The sequence below is a fragment of the Aptenodytes forsteri genome, unplaced genomic scaffold (assembly GCF_000699145.1).
Source record: "Aptenodytes forsteri isolate BGI_AS27 unplaced genomic scaffold, ASM69914v1 Scaffold112, whole genome shotgun sequence".
Classification (NCBI taxonomy): Eukaryota; Metazoa; Chordata; class Aves; order Sphenisciformes; family Spheniscidae; genus Aptenodytes; species Aptenodytes forsteri.
Genome location: NW_008794883.1, coordinates 723,458 through 739,901, shown reverse-complemented (window position 1 = coordinate 739,901; position 16,444 = coordinate 723,458). Strand labels below are relative to the sequence as shown.

Genomic DNA, 16,444 nt, shown 5'->3' with positions numbered 1-16,444 from the left:
ACCCTGTGCTTCTTTCTTCTTGTCCTGGTGCAATGGGATACTGAAGGCAACTTCCTCCTTAACTACCCAACTTCAGTTTGTTCTTAGAGGCAGTCAGTTGGTCCTGTGTGCTTTGCTTTTTAATAACATTTTAGGTTTTTAAATTACTGGCTTTTCTTTTAAAAGTTGTTAAATAGAAGAACATGTTCTACAGATCAGGTTGATATTTGCTGTAGAGCCAGCAGGTAGTCCCAAAAGCCACAGGATTTACAAAAGAACTTCATACTGAAGTATTATACTGGAGTATCAGATTTGTATTCTTATATTTTGAGAATCAAGAATGTATTGATTGTTTTTTTGTTTCTGAGATTACCTGTAGGAAAAATAATTATGTTTGGGATGGCTAGACACATCATCCAGGAGAGTTATAATAAAGGTCAGTAGGTGAGATGATTAGAACACTGTCATTGTAAAGGGCAAGTCTTTAGATGTGAAAGAGACCTTGGTAGTGGATCCATGTTCAGCAGTATGTTAAGTCTGGGCTGCAATCATCTTTGTTGGCCCAGAAGCCTGCTGACTCATTCCTGTTGTGTCCATGTTCATATATGAAACTCAGACACACCGCTGAAGCCCAGGTCTTCCTGAACTAGTCATCTTTTTGGTAGGCTGAGGTATCACACCAGCATATGACACTGGCTCCAGAAATTGGGGAAGGAGAGGGTGGAGTTATTCCCTTCTTACTCGTTGTTTACTTAAAGTCTAGAAATAAATCAGTGAGGAAGGGTCACTACCTGAGAGCTGCAGGGTGCTTGAGAAATGCTTGTTACACACCTCTTAGCTGTCCCCTGGTCTTGGGGACCCCATTAGCCCTGCACACCTTTGCTTCTAAGGACTGTTAGCAATGTAGCCCTAAGTTAGGGTGCTCGTAACCTGAGCATGGAGTAAGACGGGGCTTAGCTCAGCCTCAACATAAAATATTAATATATCCTAAACAATATAGTTGCCTGATCTTTCCAGAGTTGCCTTTTCTTGTCTTATTTACCAATGTGCCAAGCCAAAATTTGTCAGTAAAAACCTTTCCTTCTTGGAAATCTCTAGTCACGTAGTTTGAAATGGAGATGCTCAATTAATACGTTAGGTAAGTAAAGTGAGAAATTAAACTTAACTTAAAGTACTTCTTGAGCCCTTTTTTCCTCCCTATTAAACAACAGTTTAAACTTAAACTACAAAGTCTTTCTTTTTTGTGAAAATATCTAGCCACTGAAGAAGACTTCTCTTTAGCTACGGATGGTGTTTCTTAGTGTTGTTGGCTAGTTTCTCTTTATGCTAGGCCTTGCCTTTACTTAATCATGTTTCTTTAAGTTAAGAATGTGATCTAATAATAGTATGACAAAGAAGTAAATGAAGACTTTTGATTCAGAGGGTCTTTGCATTTTGTCAATACAAGTGTATACATCTATGTTAGTTTTGTACTTTTTTTTTTTCTCTTTTATTGTAGTCTATGCATGGAACTTTGAAAAGTGTTGAGGGGCCACCAAACCTGGGGATAAATCTGCCTCTCAGTACTAAACCCACAACTCAGAACTCAGCCAGTCACAACAAAGAGGACACAAAATCTGTCAACGGAACAGAAAAGTTGGAGAAGAAATCTCCTTCTCCCATAAAGAAAGCAGAGCCTAAAAAAGTCGCTAATCCTGGCTGGACGTGTTGGGAGTGTGATAGGCTCTTCACTCAGAGAGACGTTTACATCTCTCACATGAGGAAAGAACATGGAAAGGTAAATGAGTAATATTCAATTACAAAAAAGTTAATTAAACCTGCAATATGAAGCCATTTTTTTCCAAATTCAGTTGCGTTTTTGCAAATAATTCCTTTAATTCCATTGTTGTTGTTCTTTATTCTTATATCTATTTCATCTTTCTTTCTTTGGCTGGTTACTTTTTGTCATTTTCTACATAGTTCTACTGAGAAAATCCACACGCTCTTACTTAATTGTAGGCTTGTTCATCCAGTACCAAAATCTCTTCAAGATGGGAAGAGTGAAAGATGTTCCAGTATTTCATTCAAGTCATCTAATCTGACCCAGGTTCTCATGTCTTCCTTTGTGCCCTCTCAGTTCCCTCTCTCTCTTGAAAATTCATTAACTGTTAGACTCAGGGAATGGAGTCTTGTTTTATTGGTCCAGTGAGTGCCAAACAGCAGTTCATTTTAAAGGTAGACTCACTCTAAGGTCGAGCCATTGCTCAAATCTTACACTTGTAGGTTTAGCCAACAAGTCAGCTGAGTTGAACGTTGAATTTTGTATTTAAAGCAGCTGGATTTGAGATAGCTTACTTAAAATGGATTGAAAGTGAAATACGGGAATGCTCAAGTCAGCAGAAAGACAGCTTGATATCCTTGCTGCATCCCATAGCTTTTCCAAATAAATGAAATGAAAAAGACTGGCAGGTAGGCAATAGTGAAGCTGATCCTAAGATGGAACCTTCTTAGCTGCATTTGAGACAGACTGTAGCAAGCTCCAGCCCGATGCTGAGACACAGCAGTCGTCTGCTATCCAGTCCTGTCCTTCGCTGTGTGCTAGTGAAAATGGTCTGATTCTTTCCTCAGTTGGGAAGCAGGGAATTAAACTAATGTACTGTGCTAATCTAAGAGCAGAACTGGAAGGGATAACAGACTTATTTTGTCTAAGTGGAGAAGAATCATCCTGAGTGAAAATCTGTCGTTTTCAGGATGCTAATATGCTATAATAAATGATAGCACATTTCCAGAGGTTTCTGTATCCCTTCAAATTACAGTGCTTATCTCTAAAGCTGTTGTGCAAATTATTTTATTCTGTTTATAAACATTTTATGGAAAAGCTGAAAATGCCAGACTACTGAGTGTCATCTCTAATTTTCTTATGACAACTTCAAGCAAATAGCACCCAAGCCTGCCTGACAGAAGACTATTTCCATGTTTCCTCCTGCCTTCAGTAACTCCCACTCCATTCTTTCAGCCTTCCTGCTGTAGAGTCCTGTAGCTACATTGCCAGTCCCCCTTGGAATGAAACACACAAAACCAAAGGATTATGATTCACAGAACTGCATTTTCTTTTACCTGGTTCTCCTTTTACAGCTTGAGGGCATGAAAAGTAGACAAACAGCTGAGATCATGTGGTCTCCATTTGATTTCTCCAGTTGCTTTAAAAGACTATTTTTGCATTTCTGTCCATTTCTGTCCATTGAAAATAAAATTCCTTCCAGACCTCTCGAAATTTTCAGTAATTGTTAGCTTTCAAAATGACTATATTCAAAAATAAGGAAGAAATTTTTTACGCTGAGGGTGGTGAAACACTGGCACAGGTTACCCAGAGGGGTGGTGGATGCCCCATCCCTGGAAACATTCCAGGTCAGGTTGGACGGGACTCTGAGCAACCTGATCTAGTTGAAGATGTCCCTGCCCACGGCAGGGGGGTTGGACTAGATGACCTTTAAAGGTCCCTTCCAACCCAAACTATTCTATGATTCTATGAAGTCACAGAAGAACTGTTAATTACTTCAGTTTCAAGCCTAGCAGGTATATTCCTGACACTTCTGCTAGGCAGTGTCTATAAAGAAACTCCATAAAATCTGTTACAGTCCCTGTGGCATGCCTATGCACTGAATACTTGTTTCTGATCCTGTAACACTCACACAATCATAGCTTAATTTTCTGTCAAAATCAGTCTCTTTAGCAGCATATAAACTGTTGGTCCACTCTGTTTTGCCTGTTAGTCCAAATATTAACTTAATCAGTGCTTTTACCAGCAAACAGAAATAAGTTTAAGACCAGATGCATTTTACATTGATGCAATTCTTAAAAACAAAACAACACAACCTCCCTATGAAACTGTCACTTCAGAGCAAACTAGAGAATGGTATCTCTGATCACATCTACAGCAAAGTGACAGAAGGCATGTAAAATAAGGTTAGTAACACATTGATAATCCTTCTAAATATTAGCTTTAAATATGTATCTTTCTATCGCTGATGTTTAATAAGAATGTGCAATGTTACCTCAAGAACAGTCCTTATTATGAAATATTAGATAATTGTTGCACTCAAATACTGACCTAAAGGCCTGTTTCATTGCTTACATTTATGTGCTATTTTTTATCCCTATTCAAGCAGTTCCTCGAATAACACGGGAGGCATGTATATATTAAAATGAATAGAAATACAACTCCATGTCTTTCAGAAATGGATGATAAAGACCAGTTGCTACATTCCTTCCAGACCTCTCGAAATTTTCAGTAATTGTTAGCTTTCAAAATGACTATATTCAAAAACTAAACTTTTATGGATACATTTTATTGTAGAGAGACTAGAAATGAGCATAAGATAACTAAGTATGTGATATGGGTTTAATAAAAAATGCAATTAGTTTATAGTCTGTTTTTCTTAAGAATTATAGATGTGGGTTAAATGCTCTAAAATGATCTATGCAGAATGTTTGTTAAAAACTTTAAATAAGCTATTCACAAAGTCCATTGTCATGTAAGGTATTTGAAGAGAATTAGTTTCAAACTTCTAATTGCTGCTTTCACAGGATCAGAGTGAAAGTCTGGAGCTGTAACTCTTCTTAGCTGATCCCAGGCTGGATTATTCAGAGATATTCATAGGAGAGGTATTGCCATGTATATCCTCTTTGGACAGATTCTTGAGTTTCCAGACCTTATTGGGAAATGTCTACACAGACAGATAGACAGATTCTGTATCCTCTTCCTGAGCTGGTTGAAGGTAAGCCAGCTGTAAGGTAGGAAAATTTGTAGCCAAATTTGTGACTCTCTGACTGATCTTAAAAGTGCTGGTTTAAAAAAAAAAAAAATGTTATTAGCTCAGACAAAGGGTGGTTCTAACAAGTCTGTACAACTCCTGGCTTGAAACTGGATCATGTATGTCTGCACTCAGCCAGGTAGACATACACTGAGCTTCCTAGGACTTGTGTGTAAGTGTGTTTCTATGAAAGGACAGATGTTTTCTAAGCAGGAATTGCTTTACCAATTCCGACTTGCTGTGCATCTAATTGAACATCCTCTTTCTTCCTGTAAAGACAAGATGCTGTACAACAGGTCCTGCTGCACCTAATTACAGAACTAATTTTTTAGTTCTTTTGGTTTTGGCTGCCATTGCAGAAACTAATGCATCCAAAATCCTATTTGGGTCTCTATCCAGAATCTTCCCAACAAATTTAGAACAAGTGTGGTGTCATGGATGGTTACCCCAAGTAGTGCCCCTGGTGCTCTGAGAGGGACTGGGTCCAACTGAGCACAATCCTCGTGCTGCTTTTCTGACTAGGCGCTTGATGCATCTACACTGTGCAGTGGCCTCAGCAAAGATACGTGGGCTGCCTTGGTTGAGCTTGTATGTTTGTACAGCATGGTGCAGGGCTGTTTCTTGATAGAAGCCCTAATATGACTTCACATTTTACTTTATTTTATAAATTCTTCCCAGAGCATTGCAGTCATAAGCATGCTGCAAAGCCATACTGCAAAATGTACTGATTAATGCATTAGCATTAATGAGTATGCACTACGTGTAAACACTGTCAGGTTTCCTCCTTTAACAATTAAGAGCGAAATAAGTTATTTCCTTTTATTTTAATTGGCCTTTAAACGTGAAAAAAAAGTCTAGGTTGAACAGTACTGCGCCTCTAACAGCATTATTTTGACTAGCCCCAATAAAATTACCATATCGTGTTTCCTAATGGGCTGCTTCACATTTGCATGAATGACCTTTCAAAACGGCTGTTCTTTCCTTCCCCCACACTCCATGTGATTTTGGTCTTGATAGGAAAAGGTCTCTCATCTCACTGTAAAAGCTCTTACTCCTTTAGCCATTCCAGACATCACTTTTTCCTGTGTACAAGCCTTCTACCATTCACTCCAAACTTTGCAGTGAATGATAATTTTTGGTAATGACGTCACCTCTGTAGATCTCCACTGGCTTGTCTGTAGCTGTTCCTGAGCAATGTAGCCATTAGGGAGAATATGAACATCAATATAAAGTTCAGCACTCAGAGCACAAATATAAGATGGATGTTTTTCAGTTCCTTAAGCATTTCTGTATGGCTTGAGCTTGTTAGTATTTAGGACTGAGAATTCTTTTTTATTATTATTGTTACTACGGATTAATGTTAGGCACCAGAGAATGACTTACGTCATATTAAAATGTCCATGTGGATTATTGTGCATCTCCATGGTTTAGGAATTTGTCACTTCCTCAGACGGTAAGAATAAGTGAGCCAAACCCTTTACATTATTCCATGAAGAAGATCTTTGCTATTGAGTGCTTTGGAACACAGGGACAGGTCTTGGGTGGATTCTCCAGAAGAGTCAAGAAGGGTCCCATTTCAAGTGTTGATCCAAGTCTTTTGCTCAGTGGCCTCAGTTGGAATAGTAGAATAAAATTATATTATTTGTTTTTTTCAGTTTCCCAGTAAATGCAGGAAAGAGAATGTTATTGACACTATGAAGGAAAACTATGATCACTGCTAGAGCAGGAAAAAGTAATCCAATGAACGTGATTTTCCTTCTAGATACTTGACTGATTGTATGAAACTGTCCATTCCTTCACTTGTACCTGACTAGCAGGCATGAGCCCTCCCTCAGACTGGAACACTTGAAATCTGGGTCCACGCGATCCGGATTTCTTTTGGGAGGTTCCAATAAAATCCATTTCTTTTTCAGACCCAGGACATGTTGATTCTGGCAGGAATCATTATACTGAATGATGAGTGTGGGATCCTGGCCCTGACTGGATTTTTGAAAAGTAAACTGGAAAAAGTTTACTTTTTTACAAAAGTTTTGAAAAGTAAAAAAAAAAAGTTTTGAAAAGTAAACTGGGCGTGGTGGTGTTGGGTTGACAGTTGGACTCGATGATCTTAGAGGACTTTTCCAACCTTGATTCTATGATTCTATGAAAAGTAATCTGGAAAGGTCTTCAATTAGATTTGTTTGGTCAGTGTTTGGATTTAATTTCCAAAATGTTGTTTCGATTTGCTTGTTACTGCAAAAACAGCAAAAATTACAGATATGAGCTTGAATAATCTAGTTACCTGTGAAATGAAGCAGGAAATCTGATTGGGAATATTTCCATTTCCTTACTGCAGCTACTCAGGTTGATATGACGTGCCCTTTGAACTGAATTCTAGGACTGATGGAATTTAAGGGATAGGACCATGTCATTCATTCATTCTTGGGGCTTGTATAGTCCGCAGTTTTGGAGATGTTATTTCTTCAGATACTAGAGCTCCTGTGGCCATGTTCAGCTGGAATGACATAGATGGAGACCACTCCATCCTTTTCAGCTTCCTTCCTTTTCTTTCTCTTTCCACTCTAATATAATTGTAATATAAAACCCACAGAATTCCCCAAACAGATGTCCCTCAAGTTGGCATCGGACCATACCTCTCATTTCTTCCTGACTTTTCTGAGCCCTGTTAGCGTGTCAGTGTTCGTGATGTTTTGCTTTGGTCCTTATTATGTGCTCTTCACCCCTCCTTGTAGGTGACTCATAAGCTCTCTCAATCACCAAACACAGACATAATTTGGTGATGGGAAGGGAAAGGTTACTTTATAGTGAAAGCAAGTCTCTCACTGTACTGCCTTTACTGATCCAGAAATAATCCACTGATCTTCCTTGCTTCTTTGGTGGAAGAAATTCACTTCATCCACAGTCTGTGACACCGGTTTACAACTGGTGATAGATGTGTGTGTAATTCATGCTGGCCACACTGCTTTGAAAGAAGTCCAGGTCCTCTGACTTCTGCAGTGTTGCTGTAGGAGTGGTGTGTACTTGAAGATATAGTACCAGACACTGGTAAGTGATGTTTCTTTCCGATTATTAAAAGGTTCAAGACATGCACTACTTTTACTGAGCATTTTTAATTAATGTATTTTTCTTCTTTTTTTGAAGCAAATGAAGAAACATCCATGTCGACAATGTGACAAATCTTTCAGTTCATCCCACAGTTTATGTCGTCACAATCGTATCAAGCACAAAGGCATTAGGAAGGTTTATACGTGCTCGTAAGTTCTACTTTTATTTATTTAGAAACAGAGTACAAACCAACAAAAAACATTGTTAGTTGAATTTCTTTTCTTGATTGTATGAAAGCCAGTGTCCCATTCATTCGAATGAATCAGGTATTTAGATACATAGACAGGCCAAACTATTTAGGCTATCCTGCATGCATAAAACATAGCAGGCTACTGAGAATGCATGTACATGAAGTCTGCTGTCTTTTAGGGGCTTTGGCAAGCAAATCTGAAACTTTACTGAGCTGAGAGTTTGCATGGCTGATAGTTCTACAGAGGTGAACTTGGTTTTCAATAGTGTCTCAAATATATAGCCCACTCTTCTAATCTACAAAGGCTAGTATTTGTAGTATTTTTCTCATACATAAACCAGTGTGTAATATCTAAAAAATCCTTAGTGATGTTTAAGTGGCTGGAGGGACGATACATAATTTAATAGAAAAATCCATGTCCATCAGATAAGATATATAAAACAAACTTTCTGTTGTATCTCTTCATTCGTAGTTATGTATGTGTTTGCATGCTGTGGAACCGAGTTTGAAGGTCTGAAAAGGAAGCTGCAAGCAGCAGCCATTCTCTGTGGCCAAGATCTTACCAGTCCCTTCCCTGCCGTAGTATGATCTCTGCTTTGTTACGGAAAGCACAAGGCCTACACGGCCCAGTGGTGTGGAAACTTGAGACTGCCATGCACAGCGTTCCAACAAAGTGCTTTATAACCTCCTGTCTCCCTGCACCGTGTTTGCCTGACACAACCCATGCATCAGATTGTTTCTAATGTACCCTTAATTTGTACTTCAACCTACATGAGCTGGCTAGCCTAGACACTATTTCTCTCAGTATATGACAAGCAGCGAGTGCCTGTTTTTTGCATACCCTTGGAGCAGAAAGCTTATTGTGGTTCTCTGTTTTAATTTCAGAATGCCCACAGTACTGTCTTTTTTTCTTTTTTTTTTTTTAAATAAAGTTCAATGAAACAGCATTTAAAAAGTTAAAACCTTAGGAGGGAGACTTAGAGTATTACAGTTTTAACTTCTCCCCTAGAGTTCTTGTTTGGCCATCCCTCCTCCAGACACCTGTACAATATGTTAGAACATTGGAGCTCAGAAGAAATACACTCCCCAAAAGCACATGAGAGGTTTAGAAGTGATGCAGCTGGTTCTGTGTGGGAGAACAAACCACAGATTGTGAAAGACAAGTTTGTTCTGCTGGTTAGTTTAAGGTTGGAAAGGGAGCTGAGAAGGAATTACTAGTTCCAAGGAGATAAAGTATTTGGATTTGAATGCAGAATTAAGTGTCACTTGGAGCTAGCATTCATCCTACATGGAAGGTGATTGCTTTCCCTATGAAATTTAAATTAAGGAGAACTTGGGAAAGTGTCTAATACAATGTACAGTTTGGTGATGTTAGCAGAGGTCTAAGAAACAAACTTGGATGCTCCCAGGTATTATTCTGACTCACGCTTTGTACCATTTTGGATATTATCTTCAGAGAACTTCTTATTTGCTCTGAATATAAATTGCTCAAACATTTCTAGTTTTATTTTGTAATTATGCTCATTTTCTTATAATACTTACCTGTGCAATTGATTGGAAAAATATTGTCGCTATCTTTAATAGATTGTACTCTAGTCTGGATTTATTTACTAGTTCTATTTATATTCTTCAGAATACTATGACTTACTGTTATGCGTGACATTTGGATCTGTGCCTGTCTGCTTTGTGTTTATGTAGGCACTGCCCAGATTCAAGACGTACTTTTACCAAGCGGTTAATGTTGGAAAAACATATTCAGTTGATGCATGGCATTAAAGACCCTGATGTGAAAGAAATGACTGAATCAACCAATATGGAAGAAAGGGAAGTAAAAGAAGACACAAAGGTAATCCCTTAGAAGATTCATTCAGTCACTGAGAATGAATTTTTTTGTGGGTACACATTCAGGATCTTTAAATAGATGCAGATATTTTGATCCCATAAAAGTCTGATCTTCTGTGAAGTAGAGCCCAAAAAATGTCTCAAAGGTTCCTGCAACAAATTCTGTCATGCTTGAACTAGAACATGTTTTTGGAAAGACTTTCTGTTTGGTTTGATCACTGAATGATGGAGAATATAACTTACCCCTTAGTGGTTTGCTTTAAGAGCACCTTTCAAATCCTCTGCAACCAGGTCCTCTCATAGCTATAGAAAAGCTACAGGTTACGTAGAAGCAATATGACCTTCTTCCAAATACCCAGCCTTGAGCTTATTTGATATAAATTTTCCAGTGAAACTGCTTTCAATCTGATGATTGAAATACAGTAGGATCTCCTGCTGTACTTGGCGTTGGTGCGGACTCACCTGGAGTACTGTGTGCAGTTCTGGCCCCACCATTTAAGAAGGATGTTAAGGTCCTTGAATGCATCCAGAGGAGGGCAGCAAAACTGGTTTGGAGTAAAGCTGGTTTGGAGTAAAGGCAGCTGGAGGGGTGACCTCATTGCTCTCTGCAGCTTCCTGAAGAGGTGCTGAGGTCTTCTCCCTGGGATTCAGTGATTGGACGCATGGAGATGGCTCAGAGCTGTGCCAGGGGAGGTTCAGACTTGAAATTAGGAAGCATTTCTTTACTGGGAGGGTGGTCAAACACTGGAACAGGCTTCCTGGAGAGATGGTCGATGCCCCATGCCTGTCAGTGCCTTAAAAAGAGGCATTTGGACAATGCCCTTAACAACATGCTTTAACTTTTGGTCAGCCCTGAAGTGGTCAGGCTAGTGGTTGGACTAGATGATGATTGTAGGTCCCTTCCAACTGAAATATTCTATTCTATTCTTCTATTGATGATGAGCGTTAGGAGCAAAGCAAAAATAAGATGACAGCGCTATTCAAAGACTTGGTACATGCAGAGATTAACAACATTTTTAAAGTGTTTTGGGTGCTGTATGATAAAGAATTTCACCTTTGACGGCATGTCCAAAGCTGACAGCAGAGACGCAAACATACCTGTTTTTTAAAATGTACTATTGTCCTTTACAGGACTCTCTTTCAGCCCAACATATTGTCTTCTTACTTAAGTGTTGAAAATATGGCAGGTGGAAAAATTGTTTTTTAAAACATCATGGAGCATTTCTGAGCTACATAGGATGCAGAGGATTCTTGAGGAATATTCATGTCAGAAGAACAACAAGGAGAATATAAAAAATGATCAGTTTAGTTAGTTTAAAAAATTGTGCATGTTGATTCACCCTTTGGCAATGTGTTAGTTTGGTTACTAACAATCAGGAGATAATCCATCAAGTCAAATTTCAGGCATGAAATAATATTAAGTAATTAAAATGGAGTTCCAGAAGGTAGTGCTTAAAAGTTCCTAGATTGATATTCTACATTCTGTACACAATTGAAGTCTCGTTGGTGTGTGTACTTGGATGCAGTTACGCTGGCAAATATTTATTCAAGTTTATACAGTGTATTAGATACTGTAGCTCTGTCAGAGGTGACAAAGCAAATTTTAAGTGCAATTTACAGTAAAGAAAACCCCTAGTTTTCCAACATGCACAACATATATTTGCTTGTGTTATTTCAAATATTGTATTTATCAAAGTTGTACTGGAATCTACCAAGGGAAAGTTTTTGAAGTTTGCAAGTCACAAATAGTTATGAAAAGAACTGCGTATTTATGCTTACATGATACACCATTTATGGCTTTTTTTAGGTTCCTAGTCCAAAGCGTAAATTGGAAGAACCTGTACTGGAATTCAGGCCTCCACGAGGTGCAATCACTCAGCCATTGAAGAAGCTAAAGATAAATGTTTTTAAAGTTCACAAGTGTGCTGTTTGTGGCTTTACAACAGAAAATCTTCTCCAGTTTCATGAACATATTCCTCAGCATAAATCTGATGGCTCTTCATACCAATGCAGGGAATGTGGACTCTGCTACACATCTCACGTGTCCCTGTCCAGACATCTCTTCATTGTACATAAGCTGAAGGAGCCTCAGCCAGTATCAAAACAAAATGGGTCTGGGGAGGATAATCAGCAAGAAAATAAACCCAATCACGAGGATGAATCATCTGACAGTATGGCATCAGACAGAAGATGCAAAGTGTGTGCAAAGACTTTTGAAACTGAAGCGGCCTTAAACACTCATATGAGAACACATGGCATGGCCTTCATTAAGTCAAAAAGAATGAGTTCAGCTGAAAAGTGATCAGATTATTTGGGACGCAGAAATCTCTCTCCACATTGGAACACTAATGACATTTTTGCTACAGAAAGTTCAAGGTATAATAGTGTTAACAGTACTGTTCAGGCTGTTGCAATATATTCTGCATAAAAGTGTCCCCCTTCACCTCATTGTCTATACCCTCAAAACCATTGAAGCAGTATTTGAGTTGAAAAGAGTTTGTATATATTTAAACTAATAACTTTTATACTCTTTGTTATGTGTTTGTATTGGTATCTAGTGGAAAATTTGCGTTTTTCTGTTTTGTTTCTGTTTTTTTTCTAGTAAGTTTCTTTAAAACAGAGTTCTGAATGCTGGGGCAGTTCCTTAGGTTCTCTTAAACTGTTTCTTATTTGAATGCTTCTGAAAGAAGCTAATGGAAGTGCATCAGAAGGCAGCGCTTGGAGGGGAGTGAGGACGGGAAGCAAGCTAAGGGGAGATTTTAAATTCTAAGAACTTCTGCTTCTAAATGTCTAAGGAAGCTTTTAAACTTTCTCTTAAAAAATATATATTAAAAAAAAAAAAAAGAAAAATTTAACTGCAGCTGCTCTTGTGACACAGCAGGTTTTTAAGGCTTCCTTCAAAGGTGCTGCTGGGGAACTTCTAGGCACTGCCTTATTTATGATGATAATGTTGTGGTAACATCGGCTTCAGGGGACGGACTTTTCAAAGCTTCTAGCTGCTTAACAGCACAAGGAATTCATGCTCCCAAGTGCCTTAGCTGCTTTTGAAAATCACATTGCATGTATGAACCTCACTATAAGGATAGATACTTGCTTGGACCATCATTTGGATTAAATGGACCCCTTTAGTGCAGAAGAGGACAAAAAATACAGAAAATTTCTGGTATTAAAAACATTGACTAAGATCTGCAAATATACATGGGTATCTCCACAGGAAAATCTTTGTGGATCTGGGTGAAGATTGCATATCAAAGTAACTAAAATAGTTACTAAACTATGAATCTTCTAGAAGAGAATAATTTCACTTTCAGGTTCTGATCTGAAGCCCATTGAAATAAAAGGAACTTTGACTCTGCAGGGTATAATGCTAGGGGTAGTTTTTGAGAGCCTTCCTTTCATTGAATAGTACAAGGAGTCGCAATGAAGTCTGTAAGATTAGTCATTTAGTGCCTCTAGGGCTACAGCAGTGAAAAACATCCTTATAAAGTAAACTAAATAAAATAATAATTGTATCTTGAGTGATTAATAGAGTGTATGTTTGGATATAATCTTCTGGAGGGAATGTTCTAAAAGATTGAGTGTCTGTTCCTGCAAAATTAGTCATAGCCAGTCAAAACATTTCAGTACCAAGTACTGGAAAATGTATTTTATTTTGCATTCATCCACACAAAGCTAGCTTTTCTCATGTGCTCATGCTTGCTGGTGATTCTCAGTAGACTAATCTGTAATCAGATCGTAAATATGAAAGAGCAAGACCTTGCATTTTTACATATGCTACAACATCAGGCGTCAGAAAAATAACAAAATACTTTTAAACAGACTTGTTAGATTGTTGTATAAATCAGTACTTTTTCATCATTATACTATATTACATCTAATCTTCTGTAAGTGTTCATGCTTATTGCTTTTTTAATGAATGCATTTCTCAGTTCTGAGTTACAGGTAGTCTTATGGTTTTAGGAGGGGCAGGTATTGTTACAAACACAGATGGTTTTGGTTCATTTCCAAAGTAAAAATTATTAACTAAGTGTTGGCAGCTGCATCTACCATTTTATATATATTTAAATCTATTTTATGGTAAGAGTTGTTTGTTCTACATAGAAGGGTGGGAAATGTATCTGTACCCTGTAACCTAATCAACCTTTCAGAGTTAACAGTGGCAATCAAGTCCTGGAAGGAACATTTTGATGAGAACAAAGCTGTCGAGGAATTCTCCCGAGTCCCATTAGAATGATGGCTTGGAATTGATATAATGCCAATACCTGTGACAAGTCTGTAAAAGTCAAAAGAAGTCTTATTGATTTGGTTATAGTGCTTCATAGATTTTCCATAAAACTGCTTTTTGTGGACCGTATAGGCAGATCATGCAGGGCAGTCTCCTGTCACGCTTTTTGCACTGACAGCACGCTGATCACAAGGCAGAAGAGTGTTTAGAAGTGGTGTTATACTTTAGAGACTTTGAATTGCCAAACTAGCGGTGAGTCTACTCTACCCCCTGACGAATGTTGGTCAATAGTGTGACATTTCCTAAATAAATTGCCTCACTGACCCTGCTCGTGGTCTTCGGGGCGCCCCATTTAAGCCTCTAGCCATCAGCTTTCTTGGTATAGAGTTCTATAGCGTGCTCATTCCAATCTTGAGGCCTTAGGCTCTAAACCTCTGTTGTTCATTGCGATCTCCTTCAACAGGTCAGGTCAACACCTGCAGTTCCATTCTCTGCAGCATTATAGTACACATCTTGTTTCTGAAAAACAATATATTATTTAAAACGAAACACTTCAGAGAAAGCAATTTTTAAAAGAGCAATCAGTCTGACATGTCTCCACATCCACCTTTCTCAAGTCAGTGTTCTCCCTCTGTAAATCTAAAGCCCTGTGCTATGTCGGGTGTTTTGAACAAAGTGAAATCACTCCTTCAACTCTCCTGATTGGGGGTGAAATACTGAAAGACTCATCTCCTCTTTTATTGCTATCACCATGCTTTAAATATCTCAAATGTCTTCATTTCCTGAAGGATTCTTTCTTTAACTATTTGGAAAACAAATACAATATATGTTGCTGTAACGTTGTCAGAAACTTCTTGTCCCTGAGGGGAGGGATGAGGCTTTAAGGTGTTCCCATGCCCTCAAATTTCATTTGATTTTATGCAGATATCAGGAAGATACTACTTCTTTATTCACGATCCTAATACACTTGTATGTTTAAAAAAAAAAAAGAGATAATTTAATAGCAAATAATCAGTAGACTCCATGTCACTAATTTCTTTGAAGTTGTATGGGTTTTATCACAAGTTTTGAATGAATGTCTTCCAATATGTAGAAATCAGCAGACAACGTGACTTGTTGATTGGTTTTAAAATTGCCTTGACAAATTGCAATCTCATAAATATTTTCTGTTTACCTTGAAGCTTGTTCTGAACACTGTTACTTCTGCTATCCATTTTTAAAAGCTTGCTTTTTTTTTCTTAAGTGATTCTTTGCTTTGTAATAAAGACACGTTACAGAGCTGCTCTTTACTGTCATTTGTTATGCCTTTAAAAATTTACAAGAATGCTGTTGTGAGTGAATATATTTGACAATTCCTCCTAATTAAAAAAAGGAAAAGAAGTCCCTATCTGACGTGAAAGTCTGTAATGTTTGCAAGGTTCTGTGTTGTTATGATGTAGAATGCTGGGAAAAACCCATAAAGAAAGTGCAATTGCATGGCAAAATTGGAGAGAGTTTCTTCGGGGGGAAGGGAGAGTTCCCCCACATGTGAAGAGATCCAGCTTTTGAACAGCTTAGCTCCACACTTCTCCTATTTTTGTTGGTATAAAATTCATCTCAAACTTTCAACAGTTGATTTTGCAGATGTAGTCTTAGATGAATGATCATGTGACTATGTAATATAGCGTAGCGATGACCAAATCAGTTTTAAATCCATCAGCTTGGTAACGGCAGTTTTAGACATGGTAGTGTATAATACCATGGAAGCTAATTCACTGTTCAAAAAGTAGTTTTATCTGTGTGTGTGTATGCAAGGTAAATTGGCCTACATGGAGTTGCTGTGGCTAAACCGCTCTCAGTGCTTGACCTAGTTAACTTTAAATTAATTTCAAGGTTAATTCATCTATCTCTAGGCTGAAGAGCAGACAGTACTGTAAACAAACTGTAAGTACAGAACTCAAACAAAACCAGAGATAAAATACTGAATAACTAAATGTCTACTTGCCAGGTAGAGTCTACCCCACTGCTGGGTATTGAAAGTGGTCATTACCACACATCAACCATCTGGGGCTGTCTCTGGATTTTCTTTGTGCGTTTGCTTATCTTGTTTTAGTTTCTGAAATATTTAATTTATTTTATTTCTATAAAACTTACTTGTGGCAATCCTTGGCCTTGCTCACAAATATGCTGTGGTAGCTCCTTGCTGCGCTCGAGCCCTCCGTGGGTGCTTAGTAGATGCTATGATGTTCTGGGAAATTTCTGTGGGCAGAAAAAAGGGATGGCATGAGGCTTTCTCAAGTCCTTCCCTCAGTTCCAGCTGTCTCTACTGTG

The 16,444-nt window shown here is 38.2% G+C and overlaps 1 protein-coding gene across 3 annotated transcripts in view; it reads left to right on the top strand.

Annotated features, from left to right (window-relative positions):
• ZNF532 (zinc finger protein 532) overlaps positions 1-12,737 on the top strand; it is a 49,038-nt gene extending 36,301 nt beyond the window's left edge. For all 3 annotated transcript variants that reach the window (XM_009274727.2, XM_009274728.2, XM_009274729.2), the window contains 4 exons: positions 1,478-1,756; positions 7,914-8,026; positions 9,766-9,913; positions 11,717-12,737. In XM_009274727.2, the coding sequence (XP_009273002.1) occupies positions 1,478-1,756; positions 7,914-8,026; positions 9,766-9,913; positions 11,717-12,211 (1,035 nt within the window). In that variant the 3' untranslated portion in view covers positions 12,212-12,737. The remainder of the gene's footprint in view (positions 1-1,477; positions 1,757-7,913; positions 8,027-9,765; positions 9,914-11,716) is intronic.
• Positions 12,738-16,444: the final 3,707 nt, after the last annotated feature.